This window comes from Colias eurytheme, chromosome 13 (assembly GCF_061535395.1).
Source record: "Colias eurytheme isolate Ceu_HAF_F1 chromosome 13, ilColEury1 Martin Lab GWU primary, whole genome shotgun sequence".
NCBI classification, from domain to species: domain Eukaryota; kingdom Metazoa; phylum Arthropoda; class Insecta; order Lepidoptera; family Pieridae; genus Colias; species Colias eurytheme.
Window position 1 is genome coordinate 1,540,033 of NC_142992.1, and position 14,016 is coordinate 1,554,048.

Consider the following 14,016-nt stretch of genomic DNA (forward strand, 5'->3'; position numbering starts at 1 on the left):
GTTCCAATATACATATTGTTGTTTTTGTATAATTTTTTCAACACAAAACCCTTTATTTTTAATGTCGTGGGGGGGTAATGGTAATTTTTTTTATTGTGTGATGGCAACATTAGGAGCAACAATAAATTATAGAAATGGAAAACTTCACGAGGCACAAGGAGTATTAACAAATTTCAAAAAGTGTCTTAATATTGTCAGAAACATGGTCAGAAGGAGTAAGGTTAGGTTCGCTATACTAATGGTGTGGCGAATTCAAATTATTTTATAGAAAATTGATCTGAGGTTAAAAACTAAAAAAAAAACAATAAAAAAAAACGAAGATATTAGATTAAGCTCTTAAAATAAAATGTTCTTAACATGATAGATAAAAATAAAATATAGTTTTGAAACATATAATATTATGATATAATTTGAATTCGCCAAAGAATATTACATATCTAACCCAAAGAGGTGCAACAATCATGTAATAATTTTCAAAAATGTGAATACTTGGTTAGTGTTACCAATTCATTGGAATGGCAGTAGATGTTTTGGATATTTTTTCAATAATACTAAAAATAATTGACAAATAAATTTTTTTGATACCGTGAAGTTTGACGAGAAAAGCAGTTGATTAATATATAATTTAAGTTTAATAGCAATAAACTGGTAACACTGCACAATAAAAAATGCATTAACATTAAAGTGAGGTACGCTTATACTAATATTTGGGGAAAACGATTACACTTTTGGCACAGGCGACGTGTTAAATTTAAAAATACGACGCCGTAAAATGTATAATATTAAAACGAGATAAAATTTTAATACTAAGATCCTGTATTATCTACGGGCTTATCCTATAAGGTGAGTTAGGCCTATTCATCTATCGAATTAAACAAGCGTTCAAAAAATAAAATTTCGTACACAACTCAAACAAAACTTATAAGCGATATAAATCTGAATTGATTAACCAGCTGTATAACAAACCTATTTCATATTGAACACATAAATAATTTCCACATAAACCTTGAACATTAGCACGGAGAAACGTAAAATATTCTACACTGGTAACATTATATAGTTTAATTAATAACAAAGTGACAAACATACGCTTGTGCTAACATATATACAAGTGAGATCTTAATAATAATTAAATTTAATAGATGGCTACAAGTATCACTTACTAATGTACAGAGTGACTAAGTCATCGGAAGGATAGATATAGTTAAATACTCTAGCAACACTGATAGACCACAGATCATATATTGAACTAGATGGAGCTAACGTCGCACTTGGTGGGCATAAAGTAAACAGAAGAAAATGAATATATTGAACTAGATGGAGCATCTCACTTTGCAAAAAGAACTTTGTTTAAAGTTTTTCTTATTCATAAATCATTAATTAAATTAAAACTGTATATTTAGAAAAAGGATAGTTCAAAAAAGTTCTGTGTTTTACCATTGGTGGGCATAAAGTAAACAGAAGAAAATGAATATATTGAACTAGATGGAGCATCTCACTTTGCAAAAAGAACTTTGTTTAAATTTTTTCTCATTCATCAATTATTAATTAAATTAAAACTGTATATTTAGGAAGAGGATAGATCCAAAAAGTTCTGAGATTTATCGTTGGTGGAGATAAATTAAACAGAAAAGCTAAACTTTATCCGTAAAGAAAATGAATAATTGAAACAGATGTGAAATAGCTCATATATACAAGGGGATATGGGAACTTATTTTGCGACACGGTAGGCTCATTTCCTATCTAGTTCAATGTATGTTCTATGTTTTCTACCATTTTAGCTATTTGGTGTTTAATTAATATAAGCTTATAGTTAAAATTCGAACTACAATAAGTTTTTAGGTTCGAAATATTTCACAATTATTTTTTTATCTTTAAATAATTGCTTTTTTAGAACACCTGTCAAAATGACGCTTAAAGCGCATTTAAGAGCGAGCGCGCACGAGCAACTTTGTCTCCGCAACTATTTTGTCTCGGCAACTATTTTGTCTCTCCACCCATGGGCTAGTATGAAAGTGCGCGCACGTAGCGACGCAACTCCCCATACAAATTGATGGGAGAGACAAAATAGTTGCGGAGACAAAGTTGCTCGTGCGCGCTCGCTCTTAGCGGGAAATAATCTATTTTTTTTTTGTTCTTTGTTTTAAGTTTTTAATGTGAAATTAAAAATGGAATCAAGTTTAAAATTTGAAGATGGTATTGAGTCCTAAAGATTACTATAATTATAATTTATTTGATTTAAATTGAGTATTAAATTAGGAACTAATGCAATAAGCTGAGTGATTGAACATTAAAATATTTTTAAAATATGAGATATTTTTACAACTACATACCTTTTATGATCTTTGCAGTTCTTTGATATTCTAGATTCATCAATATTAGCTTAGCCGTTATAAAGATGCAGACTTGTGCATTAATGTAAAATGGAATAATTATTATTTTTAATCAGTTTAGAATCTAATACCTTTACTTTTTTGTGAAAGTTAATTAAATAAGGGGTGATTTTATGAAATAATTTATTATGTATCTATATATTTCAGCTAAGGGTCAGAGATAACTACTTTGCACCCCTCTCCAGCTGATATTTAAAAACCTGACCCATTTCTAACCAATATTTATAATAAAGAAAAAAAAAAGAACTAAAATTAATAAAAAATGAGGGTATTTTTTCATATAAATTCTAAATAAAAGGATAAAAAATATACTTATAATATTTAAAAAAATAATTCAAATCGAATAAATAATTGAAGTATCAGAGAACCCATCAAAATAATTAGAGCCGTTTTCAATCAATAACGAAATAGAATATTGGTAAGAAAATGGCCAGGTACTTACTTATATCTACAAGTGATAATACTTATACACGAAGCCATATCGAAAATTTAAAACTTACAATACGCGAAAGTTTTAGAGGCTTCAGTTATCTATGTCATTATTTATTCACTTTAGAATCGAATGCTTCACATTTTAAAATTCACATTTATACTAGCGAGATTTTATATTTTAAATGTATTTATTTAATTTACGATATTAATAATTTTAAGTTAGTAAGGCTATTTATTTCTTAAATTTTAGCCAAAGCTGTATTACGCGATTATGTTAAATTACAAAAAAAATACATGATATTATATTATAGTTAATAAAAAAAACAAATAAAACAATTTAAAATAACCGCGTAATAGAAAGTCTCAAATTCAAAAACGCACACATACCTAACGTATAATTAAATAACAAAACGTAATTCTTAAAATTAATGAAAACTTAAACAGCCAAAATACAGCCGTACTGATTATTAACAATCTCAATAAAATTAAATCGAGATTCTGTATGAGACAATAAAATATATTTTTTTTCGGGAATAGCGATACTCGAGGTAAAAAATTTACCAATCTTTATTCATTTTTACCACGCGTGACAACTCAACGACGCTCTGAGTCGAAATGACGAAAAAATGCAAAAAAAAAAACGTCAAATCAAACATATCGCTACCCCCAATAATACTTAATAACAATAAAACATAAAAAAATAAATAAATAACAATAATTACATTAGATCTAAGCCATCCGCACGACACGACATACACACTGATATGTGAAATACGATTATAGACTTTAAAACGATACCAATAAAGGCGAGAATCGCGCGAAGGTAAAAAAATAACATGATATAAAAATCGTATGAATAGAAGTGGCCCCAAGATCGCGATATTTAATGGAGAAATCAAAAGTTCGAACGTGAAAAAGCATTTACATGAACTAGCAAATAATAATAAAAAAAACACAGATATTTAAATATCGACAGACTAAATTAGAGAGCTTATACAAGTATTGCTTTACAGTTGATAAACAACAAAATTATTGCCACGATTAAATAATACTAAACCAAGTCATGTCGCTAGGGATGGGAAATACTTGACTAATACCACTCGTAAAATAAATCACTGTAACACGGGAATGAGCAATTGAAACGAGATTTCGAAGAGCAGTTTTGGTGTCGAGTCCATATGAGTGAGTGAGATAGACACGATGTATCGTATGAGCGACAGAGACAGACAATAGTTGGTGATTTCAAGGCCAATACGTCAGTCACGCTAAAATATACCAAGAGTGATGTTTCGTTTGACCTGGAACAAATATTTTATTATTTTAATAAACAATCATAAAACAAATTAATAATCAGTTATTTGCAAATCTTGTTAATTTTGAATAGTTATTAGCCATTGAAATTCTATAAGCAACTGCACCTACAATCCTTTGTTAAAAGGTAGTCAAAATTATCCGAACGTTGTATAAAAAGTCATTGAAATTATCAACTTGTTTTGTTAGTAGTATAGTAGTATATAACTTAAGTAGTATTCAAAGTAATATTCAAAGTTTATCGCTTATTAGAAAAGTCTGCCCAATGCAAACTTGGGCAGAGTTTTGCTTCCGATAATTTTGACAATTTATGAAAGGGAGAAGTACTTCTAGAACATTCGACCTATTTTGTACTAAAAAATTGGTTGTCTGTAAAGTCGGTTTACTGACGATAGTTGAACGTGACAACGTCCGATTGTGCTTATTTGTCGCTCGTTCCGCGCTCTCGCTTGCACTTCAAGCCTCACATGGAACGCCTCAGAGCGAGGTAACGCCGCATGAGTCATGTTTGTTCGTGCGTGCAGCCGGCTCTATCGAATTATAAGACGTTGTCACGTCAAAGATTACTTCTAGAACATTCGACCTATTTTGTACTGAATCACTTCTAGAACATTCCACTGACCAGTTCACACGTGCTGCACGTACTCCGGGTTGAGGAAGCTGAGTCTGCCCAATGCAAACTTAGGCAGAGTTTTGCTTCCGATAATTTTGACAATTTATGAAAGGGAGAAGTACTTCTAGAACATTCGACCTATTTTGTACTAAAAAATGACTTCTAGAACATTCCACTGACCAGCTCACTCACACGTGCTGCACGTACTCCGGGTTGAGGAAGCTGAGTCTGCCCAATGCAAACTTGGGCAGAGTTTTGCTTCGGATAATTTTGACAATTTATGAAAGGACATTCTAGAACATTCTACCTATTTTGTACTGAATCACTTGTAGAACATTCCACTGACCAGTTCACACGTGCTGCACGTACTCCGGGTTGAGGAAGCTGAGTCTGCCCAATGCAAACTTGGGCAGAGTTTTGCTTCGGATAATTTTGACAATTTATGAAAGGACATTCTAGAACATTCTACCTATTTTGTACTGAATCACTTGTAGAACATTCCACTGACCAGTTCACACGTGCTGCACGTACTCCGGGTTGAGGAAGCTGAGTCTGCCCAATGCAAACTTGGGCAGAGTTTTGCTTCGGATAATTTTGACAATTTATGAAAGGACATTCTAGAACATTCTACCTATTTTGTACTGAATCACTTGTAGAACATTCCACTGACCAGTTCACACGTGCTGCACGTACTCCGGGTTGAGGAAGCTGAAGCCCATGAACTCTGTCTGGTCGAGGTTCATCATGAACAGCTTGTCGGTTGGGGTTAACTCCGTCTTTTCGCCCGTGAACTGCTTGTCGAAGTTCGACACGTCCTTGCGGTGTTTCTGCAAATTGGGAAATAAATAATTAATAAACATAAAAACGTTCTGTTCCAGCCTTTCAGAACGTCCACTGCAGAACGTAACAACGTTACAAATATAAAAAAATAATTCTGTAGGTAGTTGCTTGTAATAAGAAATGAGTGTGTGTGTCCACGCCTGAATATGCGCGTTTCATATTTGTTATTGGGCGAATCGTTATCATTATGCGTATTTATGTGTGTTTATGCACGTCTGCGCGTGATTGTCTACATACGATATGGATATTGGAGTGATTTCACGTGTGTATACGTTATATTTTGTATATATGTTAATGTCTACGTCTGTGTTTTTGTCTGTATACGTAACATATCTCTCTGTGTATGTATGTTTGTGTATTTGTATCCTTATCTATGTATAAGCATGCGCATAATAAATAAATAACTTTATTGACATTAAAAAAAATAGGTACAGCTTATACATATATGAATCCATAGGCATACAATTAGTTAAATACTGTGTCTCAAGAGCCAGTGGTTTCTCCCATTAATTTCGAAACAGTATACCTACGTTATACAAAAGAAAATTTTAAAAAATAACAAATAAAGGTAAGTGGAAAGCGCTTTAATGTTTGTGTGTGTATATGTGTGAGCGTGTCTGTCTGTCTGTCACTCACGATCTTAGGCTTGAAGGGCGGCTGCACATCCCTCTGCTCGACCCTTGCCCAGTCGATCCGGCGGAAGAACGGGTGCGTGCGCACGTCCTCCTCGCCGCGCGACCCGCAACCGAGACGCTTTAGTGGTACCTTTGTTAGGAACGACTTGCACGCGTCTTTCGCTTCCTGTAAGATTTATAAAAAAGTAAAGTGAAGTCCCGTGTCCCCTTAGTGGGGTAAGGGGCAGATGCATTATTCATACATCTGTTTCACTGATCGATTTTATTTAGGGACAAGTAGGTGATCAGCCTTCTGTGTCCTGCCAGACCGAGACATTTTTTTTTCTTCGTCTCCACCGGGAATCGAACCCAGGACCCCTCAGTTCTAGGCTCACGCGTCAACCACTGTACCAAGGAGGCGGTCGTAAGACCTTACTTCATAGAATCATTTCTATAGTAAGCTCTTCACGAGAACTCTTACATTATGTAAGATTTATATAATAAGTATTTAATCCAAAGATTATATAATACTAGCGGTCCGCCCCGGCTTTGCCCGTGGTACATGTTTCGCAATTTATTGCGACCTTTTAAGGTAGCCTATGTTCTTTCACAGGGTCTAAAGGTTATTTGTGCCAAATTTCATCAAAATCGCTTGAGAGGTTTATGCGTGAAAACCATACATACATACATACAAACCTTTCCTCTTTATAATATTAGTATAGAAGAGAGTAAGATATTAATTTATTGTCGTCAACACAGAAATCAGTAACAAAAAGAGCGTGTATCGCCTTACTCCATGACGTGACGGTTCGCGACGTGACGGAGGTTCTTTAGGCGCGTTGAGAGTAAAATTTCAAGATCGCGTCATAACTCGGTAATAACGATGATGTTTCAATTTGAAAAACATTGGAATAACAATGTCATCCTCTACATACGGTTTATTACGTCAATATATTTAAACAAAATTCTATATCGTTAATATACTATACAAAGAGAAGGGGTCCTAAATAAGACCCTTGTGGTACTCCTAAATTAATTTCTGGAAATCAAGATAATTTTGCAATTGTTTTGACTACGATCAAGACTATGTTAGCCAGTATAGTAACACCTACAAATAATTAAATATCGGTCCGGTAAAATTATTTCATATTAAAAGAAAATGATTTACTTTGTCGAATGCTTATTAAAAGTTGTTCACAAAATTAATATGGTACCCTCCATATCCGCTGTTTACGCAAGTAACTAAGTATCGGTCCTAGGAGCCAAAATAATACTGTAAATAATAATAGTTAAAAAAAACTAAAAAACACGCTTTTTATAGAAAACCGAACTAAAAAATAGAAAATTTTATCAAATTAGTGTATTGTCATCGGTCCTCAATAAATCTACAAAGTTTGAACGAAATCTGGCCGTTTAAAGTGGGTCAAAATCGCGCCCAAAGAAGTCGGTTACAAACATACAGGTGAAACTAATATAAAGCGTGTAACAAAGCCTAACCTTGCTCAGCGTCTTCGGGTACGACACGCTATTGTCCGTAATAGCAGCGAACAGTTCCTCTTCATCCTCCCCATCGAAGGGCGGCTGTCCCACCAGCATCTCATACAAGAGCACCCCATATGCCCACCAATCCACAGATTTCCCATACGGCTGGTACAAAATAATCTCCGGGGCGATATAATCTGGGGTACCACAAAAAGTCTTGGTGGTTTTATCACCAGTAATGCCCTCTTTGCACATGCCGAAGTCGGCGATCTTGATATGGCCATCTTGGTCGAGGAGAACATTATCGAGCTTTAGATCTCGGTAGATAATACCGCGGGAGTGCAGGAAGAAGAGGCCTATTGCGATCTCAGCCGCGTAGAAGCTAAAAAGTTGAGATTTTAATGATTATAGTATTTATAGAAACTTGTGAATTGGTTATGCCATCGAGACAAAGGTGATGAAATTGGTGGCCCTAAAAATATCACTTGCTACAGGAATACTGCTGTATTATTATTTTTTATTTTAAAAATTATTATTAAAGGTTTTAATGAAAATACAAAACATGATAATATGCCGGTGTATACTCTATTATTTTTTGAGCATCTAATAGACTTGCCTCATTAACAAAACGGCGTAGATAAAATTCGTTCAAACAATTTGTTACCGATGTAGTGACAGGTAAGAATTTGAGTGAAAATATATTAGTTATTGCAAATGTAATCGTATAAAAAGGACGTTGAATAAAAAAAGACGGGTTGCACTGGGGGAGTGCCGGCAGAAGTGAAAACTTGATTATTAACGTTGAGCATGTTTGATATCTATCCGTCTTACGCTTTTTCGATGAGGTCACGTGTCCTGACGCGAGTTTAAGATTTTATACCCATTACAGAAAAAGTGCTCAACGCCGCTAAAGAAGTTTTCACTTCAAAAATTGATCATAATGGGACAAATAAACTTACACAGCCACCGGTTCCTTGAATTTGCCGCACTGCTGTATCTGGAACATGAGATCTCCGCCGTTCACGTACTCCATCACGAAGTACAGACGATCCTATGAAATAAATTTAATATTTGTAATATTGATCAAAGTTAAAGCGCGTCACACACGGTGAAGATACTATAATATTTTATGTTAAGATTCTCTACTATAAAATATTACAGTATCTTAAGGTATCCGATATCAGCGTTCTGACCATCATTTTTCTTTTTGTCATTGCGTACTAAGACCCCTAAGACAGACAAAAAAAAATGATGGTCAGAACGCTGATACCGGATACCTTAAGATACTGTAATATTTTATAGTAGAGAATCTTAACATAAAATATTATAGTATCTTCACCGTGTGTGACGCGCTTAAGGGATCACTCTAACCCTATACTTAAGACAAAAATAATAGGTTAAATTATTTCTATTGTCTTCAAATGATCGCAGCGATCATTATTCATGTAACACTGAAAGTCGCAGATGATCCGAAGTCTAGTTTTTTCTATTTCTAAACAAAATACCCGCAAATCAATGCGTAAACAAATTCCCATAGAGAATATTCTACTTCTTTTTGACTCACCATAGTCTGGAAGCAAGAATGCAGTTGCACCAGGAACGGCGGCTTGCTGCTGAGCGCCAGAACACGCTTCTCAACCATCGTACATTCCACATCATCGTCCTGTATGATGATGTCCTTCTTTAGGATCTTAATGGCGTATAACTCGTCTGTACCGCGACGTTCCGCTAGCATTACCTGGAATATGTATAAAGTTGAATATTTATAAAAAAAATATATATTATACGGTCGATTTGAGAACCTCCTCCTTTTTTTGAAGTCGGTTAAAAATACAAAGGTACTTTGTAAGCCGTGTCAAAGATGTTGGATATTAGATATGGTCAGGGATTCAGATTATTATGTTTCACACATACACAAGTGTAACATTTTATTTTTCTTCTATGTATAACATTTTCCTAAAACCCTGTCATATCGGAATTTGATAAGTGGTCAAAAATTTCACGTTTATTCATAAAAAAATTGATCGTATCGATTACCTACGTTGTAATTTCACAACAATATGAATGAGAAATTTGAATGAATTTTCACAAAGAATAATGAACAGCAAATGTTACAACACACCTTTCCAAACGATCCTTTGCCCAGTACCATAATAAAGTTGAAATCAGTCGCTCGGATGACATCAGCGGCTGCCATATTATGGGGCACCTCTCGATCAGGCGGTGGAGGTCTACGGGCCTGAACGTTGGTCGCCTTCATTTGGTTCTTCAACTGAGCCAAGTCTGCGCCTTCCTCTGGCACAGGGACATTGTAGTAGTCACCTTCCTCTTGGGTGAGGAGCTTGAACCAACCGTCGGCGGGAGCCTTCATCAGCTCGGATATCCCGAAGGAAAGTGAGCCCATGAAGTCGTTGCGGGAGGTACGATCCCAATCCCAAATCTGTAACGCATATGGCTATGCTGTGAGACGAAGGCAGATTAGAAATAGTTCAGATGTTATAGAGGAGGAAATTCTGAAGATTAATATGAATGGAAATTATTAAAAATGTTTAATGTATGTTCAAATAAATAAATTAAAAATTATAATATGTTATATTATACAGACTTAAAAAAGTCGATATGTTGATTTTATGACTCAAGGCTGTATAGTGTATATGTATAAGCGAAAGATTATTTTTAATGAATAAGACCGCTCCATCGAAAGTGAAGAATATTGTTATGGTATGATTTGTGTTTATTAATGTGTTCGACACATTGTTTATTAATCGACCCTTAGTTATTAACAAAGAAAACAATTTTTATTAAGTAAAACTATCGATACGTGATCTATATTTTTTATAAGCTGTGCCCCACGGTTTAACCCGCGTGGTTCCGCTCCTAAACAGTTATATAATTATTTAAATCGGACCCGTGGTTCTTCAAGCGTTCAAGCAAACGAACTATTGTGTTATTAGTGCTTTATAATATCAAGTATAGATAGATATTTGTATTTGACTGCTTCTACTACTAATTAAGGTGTTCAATACAATGTCGTGTTACCTCGAGCAGCAACCGCCTGTCCTTGTCCTCAGGCTTGAGATCGAAGGTGAGCGTCTCATTCCACTCCGGATTCAGCGTGCTGCGGATCGTCTTGGTTTTTTTCTTGACATTGTCCGAGTCCGGGATCAGTTTGAGCTTCACGTAGGGGTCGGACAGGCCGTTCGGGTCCATCGGTATCAGGTTGCGGCCCTGCTTCACTGTGGACGCGTGACGGGTTAAGTGTACCGTCTTCAATGTCAAGAATGTTGTGATTAAGGTTGCGTATATTGGGAAGCGTGCCCGAATGTTATTAGTTTATGATATAATAGTATGTTGATATTGTACTTTGTAAAATCTTAAGGATAAAATAGGCAACGAGAGAATCAAGAAATTTTCAAGAAAAAGCTATCTTCAATATATACAGTACGGTACAGATATTTAAACTTTTTATTTTAGATATTTAACTGTTTATTTATGGTTAAATAAAAAAGTCTTTATTATGTGATACATAGACAATATTTTCAATTAATCCATACTCTCTAAATCATTTTGGTTGATTCTGATTTCTCAAACCACCTCAATGAAATGTGGGGATATAAAAATATTATATCGAATTTGCAAGCAAAAAACTGGTAAGTACATTCTTACTATTCAGATTACCTAGCGTGTGTTAACTCTATATTTTTTCTTTGTATATATTTTTTATTACATATCATTCTAATCTACGTAACTCACCGACTACAGTGAGCTTGTTGCCGACACACGACACGGTCAGCTGTATGCGCCCGCGCCGCTCCGTGTGGTCGCAGCCGCAGAGGTTCGGCACCGACTCCTCGCACCGCTTGTGCACGTTCATGTCGCATGCTGTTGTTTTATTGTTGTTTAGCATTAAGATAATTTGTATATTGTTGGAATTCAGAAGGGTGCTGTAACGAAGCTTGAAAGTGAACTTGAAGCTTTTAGTGGCATGGAAGTCGTAAAATAATTAATAAAATAAAAGTTTGTTGCAAAATGGAATTTAAACTGGCATATGGAAATAATTTTTTGAATATGCCTTCACTTCTGCTGATGACAATATTCTCTTAAATCCTAATGAATTTCTACCATAAAGTAATCGATATAATATGTACTATAATGGCAGATAGGATTATAAATAATATAAGTCCACGCGTTAAAAACGTGGAAAAAATCCTAACGAAGAAACATATAAAAGATTTTGAGTGTGAATCAAGTAATGAAAAAATGTAACATTCCAATATTAATCAATTTTTTTCGGCGAAACAATACCTTTTCAAAACCTTCATGTGTAATATTAAAATAGAAAATATCTGGGTCATTCGATGTGATTTACGTTATACAAAAAAACTAGCTTTTAGTGCAGTGCATTTGCTAATGATGCGTTTCTATGTGAAAGTGCTAAAGTGTAATTATAGTGAAAAAGCTTTCGTTCCTTGGATTAAATAGTTTTTATACCATTAGCGATCTAATGAAAAATCTGAAGTAATTTGTTAACTTGGCTTGTAATCGAACAAGTTTTAATTAAGTTTGTATAAAATATAGTATTTTATTAGAAAGAAAGAAACCATTTATTCCAATTCCACAAAACAGACACAACAATAGCATTGTAAATTATAAATAGTAATAGAAAAAATAAATTAACATATCATTATTATTATTTAATAGAACGAGGCATAGTAATGAAGAAGATATGAAAATACATTTGCATAGAGTCTCAGCCAATAGTTTCCCTTAATAAACATTTATAATTTCCAATGATATTTAAAACTGATAATCTAAAACATATACTTTTAATATGTATGTATTTAATAAAACGCGATTAAAAATCGATTAAAGCCTTTCACCCTAAAGGCTTAAAGCCCTTATTCCCCCCGTAAAACATATCTAGATCACGTTAAATGCTATCATGCACATGCATTCGAACTAGCACTTTGCGCGCGGCTGTCGGCGCATAAATTATCACGATCCATTACAATGTTGTCCATTACTAAATACTTGGACAGGATTAGTGAAATATTCGGTGCGAAGTATATCAAAGTGGATATTATAGCTTATACCTAAAGTTAAAGCGTGCAAGAATATGCTATCTTGCAATTGCTATTTGACAAGTATAAAAATCTTCTCAAAAATTGTCATGAGTTAATTTTTCAATATGAACAGTTAAAATGATAATCAATTAATTCTATCGTATCAGAATTCAATGGTTTAATGTAAATCTAAACGTCTTATACTTTAATAAGATTATACTTGTCAAATAGCAGATGCAAGCGTAACAAAGGGAGTTCGTTAATCAAGAAACATTAAACACAATCAATTACGCAGGCGGGAGCGAAAGACAATCGTGGAAAATAACTAAATGAAATAAATTAAAATTGAATGAAGCAAGAAATATGAAGCGATAAGACAAAAGTAATTTAATTTATCCAACGGAACAGTGGGATCTTCAATGCCTCTGACAGTTCAATTTAATATCGAAACGGTAGAGACATCTTTGTTTTCCTCGATTTTCGTGCAAACGGATATCAAAATCTAAAGGTATACAACGGGGTTGTTTATTGTCAAGTCAACAAGTCAGTGCAGTCAACATTTTGCGGCCGTGTCGGGCATCTACACATCGATCAGTGTTCAAGTCTCCGCCATTGAACCAGTATGCGTCTCTAACACCGTCATGTACCTCCACACTTATATCCCTGGTGTGCTAGACCGTGTAGCATCGAGCCACAGTGGTCGCAAAACGTGGGGGCTATAAATGTCCAATTGTTCCATTTGTGGGGGGCGTACGCGGCCTTTGGAAAATAAGAACAATGAAAACAAGCTGATAGATGAAAGAAAAAAGAGCGTGTGTGTCGAGCACACGTGTGAGAAGTGAAACTTCTTTGGCGAGATTCAAAGAGGCAAAGATCGTCACCTTACTCCATTTTTATAGTGCCATGACGCGACCTTGAAATTTTACTATCAACCCAAAGAAGTTTCACTTCTAAACTTGGCTAGAGAGTAAGATAAAGATAGCGTGGACAGCACCAGCGAGCTGCGAATGAAGAGAAGCGTTAAAGCGAAGCTCCGTAGCCCGGAGTACCTTGACACTTGAGGCCCTGGTGGAGGAGCCCGTAGAGCAGCGAGCCGCAGTGGTCGCAGAACGTCGGCGACGAGTACGTGCACGATTTGAAGTTGTGCCTGGTACGAGTGTCCTGTTGTGGTACATGTAAAATACGCCTGTTTTAATCTAGAAAATGACCGAATGAAATGATTTACCCAGTTCGCTTCCATGCTGTGAACGTTTGGTTCTTCAGTCAAC

General features: G+C 34.9%; 1 protein-coding gene and 1 non-coding gene across 2 annotated transcripts in view; one reads left to right on the forward strand and one right to left on the reverse strand.

Annotated features, from left to right (window-relative positions):
• Positions 1–3,473: 3,473 nt before the first annotated feature.
• Positions 3,474–14,016, reverse strand: part of Pkc53E (Protein C kinase 53E) — a 193,864-nt gene continuing 183,321 nt past the window's right edge. The window contains exons 4-13 of the mRNA XM_090109114.1: positions 13,798–13,909; positions 11,439–11,567; positions 10,725–10,921; positions 9,808–10,125; positions 9,250–9,423; positions 8,645–8,736; positions 7,701–8,067; positions 6,226–6,390; positions 5,420–5,576; positions 3,474–4,123 (exon numbers count right to left, since the gene is read on the reverse strand). Of these exons, the coding sequence (XP_089965240.1) occupies positions 5,424–5,576; positions 6,226–6,390; positions 7,701–8,067; positions 8,645–8,736; positions 9,250–9,423; positions 9,808–10,125; positions 10,725–10,921; positions 11,439–11,567; positions 13,798–13,909 (1,707 nt within the window). The 3' untranslated portion in view covers positions 3,474–4,123; positions 5,420–5,423. The remainder of the gene's footprint in view (positions 4,124–5,419; positions 5,577–6,225; positions 6,391–7,700; positions 8,068–8,644; positions 8,737–9,249; positions 9,424–9,807; positions 10,126–10,724; positions 10,922–11,438; positions 11,568–13,797; positions 13,910–14,016) is intronic.
• On the forward strand, positions 6,630–6,705 carry LOC149903218 (small nucleolar RNA U3). Its single transcript, XR_016457435.1, has one exon. It is a non-coding gene; the product is annotated as a small nucleolar RNA U3 (small nucleolar RNA).